The 17446-nt window shown below is 41.5% G+C and overlaps 1 protein-coding gene across 2 annotated transcripts in view; it reads right to left on the bottom strand.

The window, feature by feature from the left end:
• Positions 1-14853, bottom strand: part of MCM10 (minichromosome maintenance 10 replication initiation factor) — a 37301-nt gene extending 22448 nt beyond the window's left edge. The window contains exons 1-8 of one of the 2 annotated variants that reach the window (XM_004451703.4): positions 14794-14853; positions 12567-12643; positions 8269-8607; positions 6972-7076; positions 6694-6831; positions 4964-5135; positions 2853-3018; positions 1086-1253 (exon numbers count right to left, since the gene is read on the bottom strand). In XM_004451703.4, the coding sequence (XP_004451760.2) occupies positions 1086-1253; positions 2853-3018; positions 4964-5135; positions 6694-6831; positions 6972-7076; positions 8269-8607; positions 12567-12573 (1095 nt within the window). In that variant the 5' untranslated portion in view covers positions 12574-12643; positions 14794-14853. Of the gene's footprint in view, positions 1-1085; positions 1254-2852; positions 3019-4963; positions 5136-6693; positions 6835-6971; positions 7077-8268; positions 8608-12566; positions 12644-14793 lie in introns of both variants that reach the window. The other variant, XM_004451702.4, reaches the window with a different exon arrangement.
• Positions 14854-17446: the final 2593 nt, after the last annotated feature.

A 17446-nucleotide genomic window follows, 5' to 3' on the forward strand; every position in this document is an offset into this window, starting at 1 on the left:
AGTTTTCCAAAGGAATTTGAAATCAGTGGTCTATGAAACAGAGTTTAGAATGGAGTATGGAAGATACATTGAGTTCTCTATCCAATATCCAGTCTTTCCTTCTCTGCTATCAGAATCCTGATTTTCTTTGGTCTGGCGTCAGGTAACTGGTCTTGTTTCCTTATTTTTCCAAAATTCTTCATATGGCTAAGTTCTGGCCAACTGGGCTTCTGCAGGAGTCGGCAGGGAAGGTGACTGAGAAAGCGTCTGCTCTCTTAATGAAAGGCGACAGGAGGCCAGCTCAGCCTTCCTTCCATTTCCTGCCTTGAGTGGAGGTATGACGGCTAAAGCCTCAAAGCCATCTTGCTACGACGACAGGAAGGCCAACAGAGACACTGGTCCTGACACCTCTACACTGCCCCCACAGAGATTTTCTATTGTGCCAGAGAGATGAACCCCACTGGAACTCACTGTTGTTCTGTTACTTGTAGCCAGACACATTCCTAACCAATTGATGGACATTTGTTGCCATTCTCTGATGAAAGTAAAGCATGAAAGAATAAGTGAAATCAACTGTCTTAACAAGTATGTGGCAATTAGAGACACTTGTTGGGTCAGGGTGGGAAAATTACCTTGCTCTTCACATTATGTTTAGTCTTGGAATTTACTAGAGAATGAAAGAGTAGTACCAAAACTTGAATACTGCTGGAGAAGATGAAAATTCACCTTGATTCTAAGTTGCAGGTATGTTTTAACTAATTAATGGACACTGCCTTCTTGAAGTCATCATGGAAATTCATGGATATAAAGAAATTCAGGGCTATAAAGAAATCTGAGTATAAGATTTCAAAAAATTGCTGGAACCTTGGACCTAATTTCAAAAGATAGCAAAAGTTGTTGTTAAAAAATACTTAAGAGTAGGTGGAATTTCAGAATACCAGTGGGTGGGGGAATGAAACACACAAAAAGAAAACAGATTAATGGAGACATAATAATATAAAAGCATGACTAATTACCTGGAGGTAGACTAATACACAGTTTTTAAAAAAAACTTGGATAAGTTATAATGACCAAAAAAATAAAAAATAGCAGCAGCAGATCCTTACCTCTTCTGAGCCATCCTTGGGCTTCATGGGGTTGGCATTGAGCAGTCCTATGACTGTACCTTGCTCAGTCTTCCAGAGATCTTTGTGTACTTCTCCAAATAAGAACAGTGACACATAGCGTGTCAGATCACGGAGATCATTCAGTCGCCAGATACTAAATGTTTTCCCCTAAAACAAATATTCTTATTTTAATAATTTTTGTGTAATGGGTTACACTGTCTTCATTTATAGCTCAAGTGTTCTATTATGGAAAAATACACACATACATCCCCTACTGAACATGTAATTAGCAGTCTGTTATTACAAGCTAATCCTTTCTCTAGGCTTTAGCACTAGCCTTCCCGTTTTAGAGGTGAAGGTGAAGTAGAGCAAGGCAGTAGCAAGCTCACTACTAGGCTCTAATTCTCTGAGATTCAGTCAGTAGGAGAGCACTTTCTAATGAGAGCCATACATACACATGCAATGGTAAGAGAAAAAGGAGAGGGGATAGTACTACAACTTAACAATTTACAGATACGAATAGATATCAGGTAAACAATTTAATAAATTATTACATATCACTTGTTAATTAAATTATATTATTAATATTAAAGCAAAGAGGCTTCAAATCTATTCTACTAAATCTTTATCTTAGAAGGAAAAAAAAACACCATTTAAAGAAAACTGGTTGTTTAACTGTAAAATTTTAGAGGTATTATTAAATATCTGGGAAATACAGCTCAAAATACTGACCATTTATAATATAAACTTTCATTTTTAGAGATTTTTAAAACTCAAAAATTATTGGAATAATATTGAATCAAGCTATTTCACAGAGGCATCCCGAAGTGCGTAGGGTAAATAGGTTATCATGTGCTACTGCCCTGATTCTGAGTGTTAGAAGTATTCTTCCACAGGTTTGTATGATGCCTTTCTCAAGAGTTCAAATAAAATTTCATACCCTATTATGTCAATATCATTACAGCCACTTGTGAAGCAATTAAGAACCCGGTCAAATGAAAACCAGACTTGTTCCCATTTACCTCAGTGGTAATAGGGCTAGAACAGTGCCCAGTAATCTAAAACATAACCCCTGTTGCAAGATCTCACAAAAAACTAAGGTTGGCCAAGATCTAAATCAGAGACCAATATCAGTATTGAGCACAATGAATCACAGCATTTCAAAATTTTGGAAGAGATTCAACACAATCAAAGTCAGTTTCTTCATTTTATAGATAAGTAAATAGGAATTCTCAAATGATTAACCTTAAGTCAGGGTACACAGCCTAGGGTCACACAACCCATCAAAGGAGAGCCGATCTAAGAGCCTGCCAGGTTACAAAACACTTTTCCCACTAAGCCACAGCCAACGGAGGTTTATAAAACTGTTACGACTCCTGTACTATCCATTGAGTACAACACAGCATGTTCAAAGTTCTGCCATGAAGCTCTCTGGAGGAGGTGTAAACCTGGTCTGTCTGATTACCTGTGCTCTCCTCCACAGAAGGGATCACAGTGTCCAGGGTCAACAGGTGCGTCGCCAAAAACAATGGCAAAAGAAATGCAATAAGAATGACATGGACAAGGAAAAGCCTACCAAACGTGTGCAAAGAGATCTTCTTTAAATAGGGAATTCTTTACATATATTCCCCTTGGACATGTGGCAACTCTGGAACTTATTAGGAGTTATTTCAAAATGAAATACCGAAAGGTTCGTGCAGCAAATTAACAAGCGTCCCCAGGGTTAGTTTGTGGTGAAGCAGTTAAGAAACCAATAAAATGGCTTACACTGTTGGTACTCTGTAGAGTGACTTTCTTCATTATAACCCCAAATGTCACCCAGTCCATTTCTTCCAGCTTCTCACTTGCCATCTTTTCTTTGATCTGAGACAGTCTGATCAGTTTTCGGCCAGTCATTTTCTTGTTCATTTCCGTGGAGGATACTCGAGGCCGCCTGGTTCAAGAAACCAGCAATTAGATTACTGTAAGAAATCAGAGAGTATATGGCACTGTACCAGATGGCAAGGAGGTGTGATAGGGCAGAATTCTCTATTGTTCTGTTCTCAGGGGGCTTGGTATGTAGTATGGATAAGGCACACACTTTTATGGCGGACAGATAAAAATAAAATAAAATTTTTTTGAGGTACTAGGGGCTGGGGAATAAATCCGAGGCCTCATACGTGGGAGACTGGCACTCAACCACTGAGCCACATTGGCTTCTTGAGTTGGTTTTCTCATTGTTTTGCTTGTTGTTGTTGTTTTTTTCCAGGAAGCACTTGGAGCTGACCCCAGGACCTCCACTGTGAGAGGTGGGCACTCAACCACTGGAGCCATATCCACTCCCAATAAAATAATTTTTAAAGGGAAGTTTGCTTTTCCTTGGACACAGAATTGGGTCTTATATAGAAAATAAGAAAGACAACAGATTCTTTAAGTTCTTATAAATTATAGTACACTAGTCATAATATTCTCTTTAATATAGTCGTTTTCCATTTTATTGCAAAATCATGAATTGATATTAAAAAATCAGATATTTAAATTTTATCAATTCTACAAGAATTTCACAGGTTCTATTTCCTAGTTGGACTTTGAAGCTAACACTTGTTCTCAATGACTGCCAAAAACTGGCAAATTTGCAAACTGTTTTTTTCTAGTAGACTATTAACATCTGTTCCATGTTTGATTATGTACATATTCAAGGACAAGAGAAAACAGAAAAAAAATCTATTGACTATTCTTTGCCCGATTTCTGTGACTTAACAGCTTATATATCCAGGTATCTCTAAAGATATTTCATCTGGAACATTTTTAAGGCCTGAGGTTCAGGTATAACAACTGTGAAACAACTCAAAATAGTTCCGCAATCTCCTAAATTTGTAGGCTGCTCAGCATCCCTACCTCCACGGAGTTCACATGTACAATACACTCCCATAAGTGGCATCTTTCATTACCATGGGGAGTTTCAAACGGGAGATGGTAGGGCAGGTAGCGTCATCTCAGGAGTGGGGCATAGAGTTTGAAAAAGAACCTGCAGCCTCTTCAAAGAGAGCTACAGCTCGTCACCTACTGTGCCCTATCCCTCAGAATCTGTCTCAGATGTAATCAAGGGAATGAGTATTTGAGACTGCTGAGTCTTTACAACATACTACTACTACTGCATGTTCGCAACTACCTGTTCTTCCCCCTGGTTAATAACATATCACTTAAAAACTTAGCAGATTATTTGCTGGCTGCTGTTTAGATTGGCAAGGTTTAGGGGCTCTAGAGGGCTTGCACTTGACTACGCAGATGGGCTGCCCTAAACGCAACCAAGTCTCCGATTAAGGATTACTGCTCTGTCCTGGTCTGAAAGATGGAGAGTTGCAACAGAGAAGCAACAGACTACAGAAGATTGAAAAATCCAGGGCATGGATACAGTGTTTACCTGACTGGTCCTGAGAGTTATTCCTACTTTAACCAAATACCTTAATTTTCCCACATAATATATGCAAAGTATATAAATTTGTCTTAAAAAGGAAAGAAAAAAGCAGTTGTTTTTCTTAACATTAATTATAAGATACTATTACCCTGCTTAAACTGGATACCTTTATGTATTGAAAAATTGTCTAAATCACTGTTTCTATCAATTTCTTAATCAATAATCTATTATTTGTCCATGTCCCTTTTTAGATATATCTTTTACTCATACATAAACATAAGAAGTCTTCCTTATGCATTTCATGTCCAGCTGTACTGAGTCAATTCCAGCCCTGCTGCTGGTCTGAGTGCCAAGGTGCGTCAAGCACGTGTTTTACAGATCTGCTGAACAAGCCCCTCTAAAAGACCCAGTCTTCTGAAAGTAGGAAGCGCCATCTAGTGGTGCATATGGAGAGGCACAAGTAGTTATTGTCATTACTGACCTGAGCCTCAGGCCCGAGAAAGCTTCCACCGAAACCGCCTGCGCCGTTTCCCCAGACCTCTGGGGCGTCCCTGTGCTATGGTCTCCAGGCACCCCATTACATTTGTTCCCAGGAGTAGTTCGGAGTGGTTGGGTGGGTGCACTTGTCATCCTTGAAGATGAGCTCTTGGGCTCTAGAAAATTAACATAAAAATTAGGGGGGAAGAAAACAATACTGATTATAACATAATGCATTTTTATAGACTTGTTCCTTTTTTAAAAATCAACACATGCAATAACCAAATCTTGAGAACAAAGGAAGCCCATAAACTTCTGCAGTGTGGTCCAAAGGAACTTGGTGATGATGAAAATATTTCATATCTGCCCTGTCCAACATGGTAGCCACCAGTCAGTCACGTGTAGCCACTGAGCACTTAAAATGTGGCTAGTGCTTCTGAGAAAACAAATTTTTAATTTAATTTTTAATAGCTCTGCGTGGCTAGTGGCTCCTGAATTAGTGCAGCTCTAAAACATTATTAGTTATTCTTCACAATGACTTGAGAGTTCACCATATACGGAACACTGTGGTACAGTCCAGAGGGAGTAAAAGCCCCTTGAGGAATGAATAATTATTGGAGATCTATGTACAAATCAAATTTGACCTGAAGAAAATCCAAAGCTAGCTCCACTTTTTTCCTTTCTTGTTTCATGTCATTCATTCCATTTTACTGGGGGAAGGGAGAGAGTATTCTATAGACTACTGCATGTTTTAAAAGCATTTGATCACTGTTTGATCACTGTTGTAAAGGTCAGAAAGCTTGGGTATTTTAAATAAGAATGAGGATCTTATTAAGAATGTGTTGTTTACCCTCAAACGGACTTTGGATAGTTGCTCCCAAGCTAGCACCCAGCCTAATCCTAGAACTTTAAAATCTCTACAAACCATGCTCATGCCGTACCCCCTCAAAATTAAACTTCATGAGTTGCTTCAAGAAACACCTTCGCAATCCCAAAGGTCCTAAGGAGGTGACACTATTCCTAAGTGGATATAACGAATATATAGTATGTTGCAAATAAAGATGAATATTCAGAGCCTGAAGATGTTTTTGCTATTGTGTCACATGTTTGTCACTACCTTACAAAGGAGCCTTTTTGAACATCATTTCCACACCACTTAAGCCTTCAAAAAAAGTCACCCTTGGGAAACTGAGGCAGTACAACAAAACCAATACCTATAAATCTTTCATTTTTATTTTATGTGTATATATAGGATTTTGAGCACCACTTTATACTCCTGGTAAAGGACTCTCTTCTAAAGGATGAAAATATATTCTAAAGGGTGAATACAACCTAGCTTCAAATAAAACTTCACTATATCACAAGGAATGTGTGTCTTAATCCCACAAGCCTGGAGATTAGAACTCTAGATTTCCAGTATAAGAATTCAATCCTGTGATTAAACTTACTATATTTTGAATAAAACTATAGGAATATAGAGTTTAAAAAAAAAATTCAACCTATTATAAAAATACCTACCTATACCTCAGGATTCCCAATGAACCTTGAGATGCAAGGAAAGAGCATGTAGTACAGCCTCTGGGCCCCGTCCCCAAGACCCTCACCTCTGCCAGCTGGGAGATAAAGCAGACAAGACCCCATCCCCACCCACCAAGACACATAAAGACAGTGCCAAAACGTGTTTTACAAAAGAGCCAGAGCAGTGAGGAACCACTGAGGCCTGGAGTGCCCCACCTGGCGGTGAAAGCTTTGGAGTCCGAGCCACTCGCTTGGTTTTTGGTAAAGTAGGGACATCGAGCTCTGCAGAAAAGCACGTGGATTCCTGAATTCTCTGAACTTTTTTCTCCTTCAGAGGTGGACACGGAGGCTTATCTACTTGATTAAAAGTAAAGGAAATTAGTAAAGTTCCAGAAAGGGACTCAGAGGCTGTTTTGCCTCGTACTGGATACAGAAGTAATATAATTTCTTAACAACAGAAATGCATACTATTCTCAGAATCACAGTCTCATTACCAGGGGACTTATGCAGAAGGCCTGGACTTGCAGACTGTTTTATTGTGGCCATTTTCAGCTGTTCTTGTAAGGACTTCATTTGCTCTTGTAACTTCCTTAGTTCATCTAGGCAAGAAAAATATACTGATTTAAGAAAAAGGCCAGAGGAAATGTTATATATACATAATGGAAATGCTGTAAATACTACTTTTGGTGCCTCTCCACTTCCTGCAATCTTGATCCCAAAATATAATAATATACCCAAAACTCATGATAATATTTGCACTTTGAAGAAGCCCCTTTCTGAAATAAACTTTTTATTCCAGTATCAAGCCTCTAATACCTAAGCTAGTTAGGAATTTGTACTACTGACAGATACAGACACACATCCACAGCTAACAAGTTTTCAGGAGTCAAGAAATTGTTACATTTCATAAATTGAGTAGTGTACCTAATATATAAATGTTGGCTTCTGTATCAGAACAGCCAACCAATGAATTTTATTATAACTTAAAAATAGACAAGAGAAGTTCCCAGGAATAAGAAAAGGACATTCCTCTGAAGTGCTGTTCAGAACCAATATCGTGCTCAAATAGAAATCACAGTAGCTTTGTAGTCTTGTTTCTGGCTCCATATGTACATAAATCCCAAAGTAATACTATGTGTAATAAGTATGAAGAGTGTTCAGAGGAAAGCAGATGTGGCTCAAACAGCTGGGCGTCTGCCTACCACACGGGGGTGGGGTGGGGGTGGTGGTCGCAGGTTCAGTTCCTGGTGGCTCCTAAAGATGAGCAAGACAGTGAGCTGATGTGAGGGGCTGGCACAATGAGTTGACACAAGATGATGCAATGAGATGATGCAATAAGGAGACACAAAGAAAGATACAACAAGCAGGGAGCGGATGTGGCTCAAGTGATTGGGCACCTCCCTCCCACGTGGAGGTCCTGGATTCGGTTCCCAGTGCCTTCTAAAAAGAAGATGAGCAGACACAGACAGCACACAACAAATAGACACAGAGCAGACTGTGAGTGCAAACAACAAGGCAGGGGGAGAAATAAATAAATAAAATAAATCTGAGAAGAAAAAAAAGTGTTATGAGCCATTTTGTGGAGGATCGAGTCTAGCAGGCTGATAATGATAAAAGGTCTTTGCTGAAATGCTGAAACTGTTGGATCTACCAACTCATATAATTTTTTTACAAAGTAATTTATCTCCACCCTTCAATCAGCAGCCATTTTCATGAAAACTGTCAGACTGGTGGTCTTCATCTAGTTTATCATAAAGAAATTAGAAAAGACAAGAAGTTGCTTCAGGGTACCTTGCAACTCTTGGTTAGTTTTTTCTTGACCAGGGACAGGATCAGGAGGGACCCTATTTTTAGTTAACTGCAAAGTAAGATCTTCTTCATCTGTCAAGTCCCCCAGATCTCCAAAGAGAGTGTCCACATTTTCCTTTTGGTCTTCAGTCCTTTCCATTTCTCCATCATCAGTCTCCTCTGTGTAAGATTCACAGTCCCCATCAGCATCAAAGAGTTCATCAAATTCGTCAGCTTTACCCTCTTCCTGGGTCAAGAAGTTATCCTCTTCTGAATTACAACCCAGGGCTGACTCATTCTCTTCAAGCAGTGCAGTCAGCAGAGACAAATCATCTTCCTCCCCTGGGGTAAAAAAAAAAGAAAAAGGAAGAAGTCAAGTCTATCTGAGAAAAACGAACGCACCTTGTTGCTAATTAAAAATTTCAACACTAGCAAGGCAAGGAAAATGTTAACGTTGTCCTTTAAAACAGTTTTCAAAAATGACTTACAGACCCACCATTTTGCTAGATAATATCTACTGCTCTCCTAGATTTCTAGATTTCCTCTCCCCAAGTACATCTTATAGGTCATGGGCTAAGGAGAAGGGGACAGCAACTGTCCCCTTAGCTAGACAGCTTAGCTTAGGTAGATCTTTTGACTGTGCTACCTCAATTAATGGGACAAACTCCCTACAAGCCAGTTTCCATGACATTCAACGAACAAGGGAATAACTGAGAAACACACTAAACACATATTTGGGCCCTTGATGTATACATTTCCCTGCTTTTTAATTGCTTTAGAATTAAAAAAAAAAAAGTATAAACAATATAAAAGGTACTTGTATCCCATTACCCAGAATTAGTCATCATCAGCCTTTTGACATGTTTGCTTTTGACACTTTATAAAAAGTTAAATAACACTTTACAGATAAAGTCTAGCATGCCAAGTCTTGTTCCCAATACCTTACCACAGCTTCTACTCCCCATTGCAACTGCTAACATAATTTTGGTATTGTATTTCAGTCTATTTTTCATACTTTTACATAAATACATAGGTATTTACTGTCACTACCTGGGATTACATGTTTTTAAAGTATTTACATAAATTTTACTCTTATGTATTACTCTACATTGTTTTTATTCAACATTGCTTACAAGATTAACCCAAATTGAAACATACAGTTCTAGTTTATTTCCATTGCTGTATAAATGGGCTATTTCTGACTTTTCCCCATTATAAACTATGCTGCAATCATGTGTCTTTGCACATGTGTGAAGAATTTCTTGGGGAAAGATATGAGAAGCGGAATTGCTGAATTGCGGGACATGCACATTTTCCAGTTATACTACATACTGCCAAATTCTTCTGAAAGTGGTTGTACTGAAATGTCGCTGGTATTATATGTAAGTACCATTTCTATGCATCACTTCATCAATATCTGATATATTACTTAAATTTTTTGATAGTCTGATAGTGTAAAAGTTTTGATTTGCACTTCCTGGATTACTTGTGAGGTTAAGCATTGTTATGTGTACTGGGCAGTCAAATTTCTTCTTTCCTGATTTGTTTATTTATATTCTTTGCTCTTTTTTTTCCTATTTGGGCATCATTACATTATAAAATCAAAAGTATTTAAAGTGAAAATATTAAGGACTAATTGATCCATTCCCCTCAGTTTAAAGACAGGGGCTGAAGTCCAAAGAGGGTAAGGGTTTGCGCAGGATCACATGTAAAACAAGTCAATGGAAGAGCTAGGCTGGGTATGGAGGTCTCTAGGTCAGGAAACCAATGTCCTTTCCACCATCTACATTCTCTAACCAGAGGGAAAAGAGCCCAAAACCAAACTTAAGATGCAGAAGCTGAAGGAATTGTCTAAGGCTGACAGTCAGATGCTGTATAAAGGTACTTTGAATTTGGAAGTCGATAAGAGAAAAGGCAACCCCAGCTCACTGTGCTCCAGGTGAAACTCCCCTTTCCTGCTTGGGACTCAAGGCTTTCCAGGCTCTCCCGTTCCTTACTGCCTAAGGAAGCACCCTCCAGGCTCTCCCGTTCCTTACTGCCTAAGGAAGCACTCTCCTGGCTCTCTCGTTCCTTACTAAGGAAGCACCCTCCTGGCTCTCCCGTTCCTTACTGCCTAAGGAAGCACCCTCCAGGCTCTCCCGTTCCTTACTAAGGAAGCACCCTCCAGGCTCTCCCGTTCCTTACTAAGGAAGCACCTTCCAGGCTCTCTCGTTCCTTACTAAGGAAGCACCCTCCAGGCTCTCCCGTTCCTTACTGCCTAAGGAAGCACCCTCCTGGAGGTGGCCTGGGCCTACACCCGAGAGCACACTCTTCACCTTGAACCATCTTCCTCCGTTCAAGTACCAGGGCCAATCCTTGCTAATCTCAGTCACTGCCTACAATCTCCATATTATGCTGACCCATCTTCCCACCTCCCAAACCCCTGGGAACTGCTCTCTGAAGCCCAGGATCCAAGACCAGCAAATTCCCTTATAGCATTAGAGGCTCTTACCACAGAAACCTGGCTGTGCCTGCAACCTCTTGAGTGGAAGTTGTTTAACTGCTCATGTTTTACCCGTCAGTGTCTAGAATGGTGCCCGGTGCATCCTAGGCATATATTAATATTTGTAGATCAACTTCTGGGCCCCAAATATCTTTTTGCAGTTGACGGCATCAGATTTGACCATCAAGAGCCCCTCCTGGTTGCTGCTGTCTACTGACTCCCCATCATCTTCTCCATCTCCTCTGCAACACCCATGAGGGTAACCCAGCCAACTTCTGACCTCTCGGTTACCTGACCACCTCACCTTTGGAAAGGTACCAGCTACTTTCGAGATCTTGATTAAAACATATCACTCTCCGATCTCCACGCATCCAACGTCCACAAGGATAACCCAGCCAACTTCTGGTTTTTTGGTTTCCTGACCTTCTCGCCTTCAATAATCTTGTCCTCTCCCTATCTTTGTCACCCCCTCCCATGGTGACTCTGTCACTTTTGCAAAGGCGCCCGCAACTTCTGAGATGTTGATTCAAGCATCTCACTCTCTGATTCCCACACTTCCCTAATACATTTTTCTTATTCTCCAGCTACTTCACACAACCTCTCCTCCAACCTCCTATCTGTTCTGCTTCCTCTTTACTCTTAGGCCATGATCATATATTTTAGCAAAAAAAACAAAAAAAAGCCAGAAGCAATCAGACAGAGGCTTCTTCATCTTTGACTACCAAATCTGAACACATACTCTTTGCTTTCCTTCCTGACAATGGAGGATCTTTAGTTCTGTTTACAGTCAATTTCTCCACTTACACACTGGATCCCATTCCTCTCAGCTTCTCAAGAACTTCACCCTACAATTACCACTTCTCTCCCTCTACATCACCAACATCCTCCTCTCTACCAGAGCATTCACAGAAGCATACCAAGTCATTATAGTATGACCCAACCTACCAACTGCCCAATTATTTTCTTACTTATTATCTTGCTCCCCCTACTAAAAATGTAAGCAGGTACCTTGCTCAACAGTGTATCCCTAGCACCACTAAACTTTTTGGTTGGTCTATGCTGGATCAAACTGAAGTCGTGCAAACCAAATTGTTTGTTTTTTTTAATTAGATATTGATTTCTGAGAGAATACAGATCCATCCACTACTTATTTCCATGTCCATCTCATAGCAAAAAGATATACTGTAGACACTTGCCTATAGGCAATTTAGTGGTTTTAGGAAACAGGAAACTACAACTATCATTATACACAGTGTAAGGAATTTCACACATTACAGTATGATATGTTTCAACATTAGATTCTCCATTTAAAAAAATGATATAGCATAATAATCCTGAGCAATAATATTTTTAATGCAGTTGAAGACAATGAGCTCAAATATGCAACCAGAAAAAATAATTCATTTTATTTGCTAGGGTCTCTTCACAGCCAGCACTATCTCTGTACTGCTTCAGAACAAACTCTGCTAATTGGAGCCATATTTCTTTACTATAGACATAATATGCACACATCTGCAAGTTACTGAACATCTCTGTTTTCCAATATATAAAACAGGGTTGCAGTGAGGATTAAATCACATTATAAATGCTCAGTACATGGTAGTTACTATAGAAGTCAAATACTGCTGCCAGAAGGAGATCTTACTTGATTTAAAACAACACCCAGGGACTGAATTTACATCTTTTTTGACCACTGAGACAAGACTTGGAGGACACAAAAGCTAGCTTCACTATTTTGCAGGTAGAATAAATAAATCCTTGGACAGAAGGGTGGTTTTCCATGCAGCAAAGTGAACTTGAGAGAACTCTTAGGCCTTACCATCCATGCTGTCAAGAGGTGAAACAGGGAACTTCAGAGGACCCGATGCCCAGGAGGTGAGGCGTGGAGAGTCTTTGCTGTGTGAAATCAACATTGGAAAAGTCACCCTCGACTCCTCTCTTCCTCACCACCCATATCTAATTTGTCAGCCAACCCTGTAGGCTCTAACTTCAGAATTTATTCAGAATTGGACCATTTCTCACCTCTCTCCCTCAATGCCAATATTATGGCCCTCCTAGGAGGTGAGCAATCCCCTCAGGTGTCTTCAAACAATGGTTACAGACAGATGGCATGTTCATATGCTACTAGAATATGTGGACGAGACACTGTAAGCTGGTTTAAAGCCCATTGTATTTATTATAACACTTAATGTCTACAATAGCCACAAGTCTTGTGTGAGAGTCTAGACAGTAGCAACCTTAGTCACATCTGGATTTATTTTATTTTAAAGATTTATTTATTTACTTAATTTTTCTTTATTTGTCCCCCCCTCCCACAGATGGTTCTCTCCTCTGACTGCTCAGTATTTGTTTGCCTTTTCCAGGAGGCACCAGAAACAGACCCAGAACTCCCATTAGAGGTGAGTGTCCAATGGCCTGAGCCACACCCGCTCCCTGTGGGCTGCAGCGTTTGCTGGCTTGTGGCATCTGCTGGGTGCAGCGGGGGTGGCGTTTGCTCATCTTCATTTAGGAGGCAGTGGAACCTGCACCAGGACCTCCCATGTGGTTGGCAGGCACCCAATTTTGACTCAATCCCACTGACCAAAGCTCAGAGAAAAATACCATTGGTATAGCTAATTAAGATACAGTCACATCATGCTGTGCACTTTCCATTTTTCATTTCTTAAAAACTGTAAGTAAAAAATTATCAATTTCTCTAGGCTTCTATTTAACTTTTATGTGCTGTATGATATATGTGACCTTGGTAAGTTCAATGTCATGGTATTAATTCTGGTGCTTTCTCTTTATTTATTCAACAGTCATTTTTACGGATCCTGTCATGTGCCCTACACTGTTATTTACTAGGGAATCTGCTAGACTGGAAACTTTGTGAGGATTAGGAGCAGATTGTCTTGCTCATTTCTCTTCTCCTCAACTCCACTTCCCCCTCCCCACAAAAAAACCTGTGCATTCCTCCTCACCCTCATATCCAGGTCCCCCCGAGAGTACTAGAGATACCATCTCTAAAACATTGCTCAAACCTTCCACTTCTCTCTGATTTCACTGCCAAAAACCCGGGCCCAAGCCATCACCATCTTCGCCTGGACATTAGCTTCTTCTATTGGTCTCTTTGTCTCCCTGCACACTAGTCTCCGTTCAAAAGTCACAGCCATCTTTTCTTTGCACAGTAAACGTTTAGGGACCTAAATCTGATCATACTATTCCCTTAATTAAAACTCTTCGGTGATTCCCTTTTGCCCTTAGAATAAACTTGACAAAGCCTTGGAAACAGTAGATCTTCTCTTGCTTACTTCCACTCCCTCTTCTTTTCTACTTGCCCACTCCATTCAACCCCAGCTGCCCACCTCATGCTCCAGCTAGACTAAAAGACTTTCAACTTCTTGAACAGACTGAGCTGCTCAGGCCTCAGGCTCGCTGCCTGATCCAGTGTCCCCTAGCTTCTCATCCTTCAGTCTCGGCTTTCCTGTGAACTCTTCTGTCTTTCCCATTTGAGGAGGCCCCTTTGCTATCCTCCCATCTCCCCCTTTCCCTTCCTTTGCCGGAAGATCCACTGTCGTGTACTTGTTTACTTTCTGGCAGCCCCTGTAGAGTGTAAGCTTCATGAGGCAGGGTAAGGTGGGCGGAGGGCTCTGCACTTGGTATGCATTCCATAAAGGCTGCCTGATCCCGAGGGCGTGCCCGTGGCAAGCACGGGAAGAGGTCACTCATAAATAAGAAACACGGGTTCATTAAGCAGAGCCGCGACCCGGCTGCTGACACCGTGGCGACCCATTTCACAAATCACCTGGGAGTCTCCAGGCCTGCGTGGCCGCTTCCTCGCTGGGGCCCCCCGTTAGGCCCGCCCCCTGCGCGCCCCCGGCCCCGGAGTTCGCCTGAGTCCCCGGTCCCCAGCCAGCGCCCCACGAGCCCCAGTTCCCACCCAGCGCCCCTGCGCTGTGCCCGCGCCCCCACGCGCCTCAGAGTCTCTGAAGGCGCCCACAGACGCGCGTGGCGCCCCCTCCCATTCGCCCAGCGTCCCCCACATTTCCGAGACCCGCGCTCCTTACCTTGCTTGCTCCGCTCCTTCCCCTGCTACAGCTAAACCCGCCAAAATTCGAAGTAGACACCACCCCGCCTCTGACGTCAGACGCACGCCGGCCTAGGGCCCCACTGATTGGCTACGTCAGAGCTTCCGGAGGCGATGACCCGGGAGACGGCGAAACGCGGTCCTTGCGTCGAGCAACCTGATTGGCTCACGTGATTGGGGCCCTCTCAGTTGGGGACACGGGCACTTCCGGTCGGCCTTGGAGCTCCTGTGCCCCCCAGCGCCGGGAGGTGGAAGTACCCTGTACGGGCTTTTATGGCAGGTCCCAGGGCACTCCTCAGGCGGTATGGACCCTGTGAGCTAATCCTACCTGGGCCTCAGTTTCCCTTTCCATGACGCGGAGAAGCCTGGACATCTATATTTCAACGCAAGGGCGCAAGTATCGAAACCTTCCCCTGACCTCTCGAATTTCTAGTGGTAGAAATGACAGCACACAAGTCTGAACAAGCTGGTTGATTATTTGGCTTTTCTTTTTCAATTTAAAAACAATTTATTGAAGCATATGTTCCTACATGAACACAGATAAACAAGTGTATAGTAAAAGTTGTGAACTTAGAAAACAAACATCATCTGCAGGCCTCCTCTACATCACCCCACCACAAATACCTTGCATTGCTGTAAAACATTCGCAGCAAATTATGAAAGAGCATCCTCAGAGTATTACTACCAACTACAGTCCATTTTGTACATTTGGTGTATTTTTCCCCCCGACCCACTGTATTAATTCCTGTGAGTGTTCATAACCATATAATTTATCTAAAGTGTATTATCAATGGCATTTGGTATAATCACAGTTATGCAGTCATCATTTCAATCAATAGTAGAGCATTTTCATTATACCAAAAACTAAAACCCCCATCATACCCACATGCTAATGCTACTAATCACAAATCCTATGATGTGCTTCCACCATTTCTATTCATTTCCAAACATTTGCAAACAACTTTTTGCCAATTCTGCACAGATTTAACCTCAGCTTTCCATTCTCTAACCACATTCTATTCTCTGGTGATTTATATTCTAGCTATTAACTCCATGAGTTTGCTCATTGTATTTAGTTCATAATAGCAAAATCATACAGTGTTTGTGCTTTAAAAAAAATAATAAATAAGGTACCAGAGATTGAAACAGGGATCTGGTATATGGGAAGCAGGTGTTCAACCACTGAGCTACTCGCTCTCCCCAATATTTGTCCTTTTGTGTCTGGCTTGCTTTACTCAACATAATGTCCTCCAGGTTCATCCATGTTGTCATATGCTTCACGACTTCATTTCTTCTTACAGCTGAATAAAATTCCATCGTGTGTATATTTCACAGTCAGTTTATCCATTTGTCATTCACGGACACCTGGCTTGTTTCTGTCTTTTGGCAACTGTGAATAATGTTGCAGTGAACATCGCCGTGAGATATCTTTTCCTGTCACCGCTCTCAGTTCTTATTGGTATATACCTAGTAGTGGTATTGCTGGTCACATGGTAGGTCTTTATCTAACTTCCTTAGGAACCACCAAACAGTCCTCCGCAGTGGCTGTACCATTCTACATTCTCACCAACAGTGAATAAGCATTCCTTTCTCTCCACATCCTCTCCAACACCTGTACTTTCTGTTCTCTTAATAGTGGACATTCTACTAGGTGTGAAATGATATCTCCTTGTAGCTTTGATTTGCATTTCCCTAATAGCTAGTGATGCTGAACATTCTTTCATATGTTTTTTCACCATTTGTATTTCTTCTTTAGAAAAATGTCTATTCAGACCTTTTGGCCAGTTTTTAATAGGGTCATTTGTCTTTTTGTTGAGTTACAGGGTCTCTTTTTTTTTTTTAAGATTTATTTTTAATTTATTTCTCTCCCTCCCTCTCCCCCCAAGTTGTCTGCTCTCTGTGTCCATTCGCTGTGTGTTCTTCTGTGACCGCTTCTATCCTTATCAGCGGCACCAGGAATCTGTGTTTCTTTTTGTTGTGTCATCTTGCTGTGTCAGCTCTCTGTGTGTGCGGCGCCATTCTTGGGCAGGCTGCACTCTCTTTCGCGCTGGGTGGCTCTCCTTATGGGGTGTACTCCTTGCGCGTGGGGCTCCCCTACGCGGGGACACCCCTGCATGGCAGGGCACTCCTTGCGCGCATTAGCACTGCACATGGGCCAGCTCCACACGGGTCAAGGAGGCCCGGGGTTTGAATCGTGGACCTCCCATGTGGTAGGTAGATGCTCTATCCATTGGGCCAATTCTGCTTCCCATCAGGGTCTCTTTATATACCGTGGATATTAGACCCTTACTGGATGTGTGATTTCCAAATATTTTCTCCCATCGAGTAGGCTTTTTATCCTTTTCACAAAGTCATTTTAGGTGCAAAAGTGTTTAATTTTGAGGAGGACCCATTTATCTATTATTTCTTCTGTTGTTCAGGCTTTGGATGTAAAGTTTAAGAGACCCCCACCTACTACAAAGTCTTGTAGATGTTTCCCTACATTATCTTCTAGGAGTTTTATGGTCCTGGTTTTTATGTTTATGTTTTTGATCCATTTTGAGTTGATTCTTGAATAGGGAGTAAGATAGGAGTCCTCTTTCATTCTTTTGGTTATGGCTATCCAGTGCTCCCAGCATCATTTTTTTTTTTAT

This window comes from Dasypus novemcinctus, chromosome 20 (genome assembly GCF_030445035.2).
Source record: "Dasypus novemcinctus isolate mDasNov1 chromosome 20, mDasNov1.1.hap2, whole genome shotgun sequence".
NCBI classification, from domain to species: domain Eukaryota; kingdom Metazoa; phylum Chordata; class Mammalia; order Cingulata; family Dasypodidae; genus Dasypus; species Dasypus novemcinctus.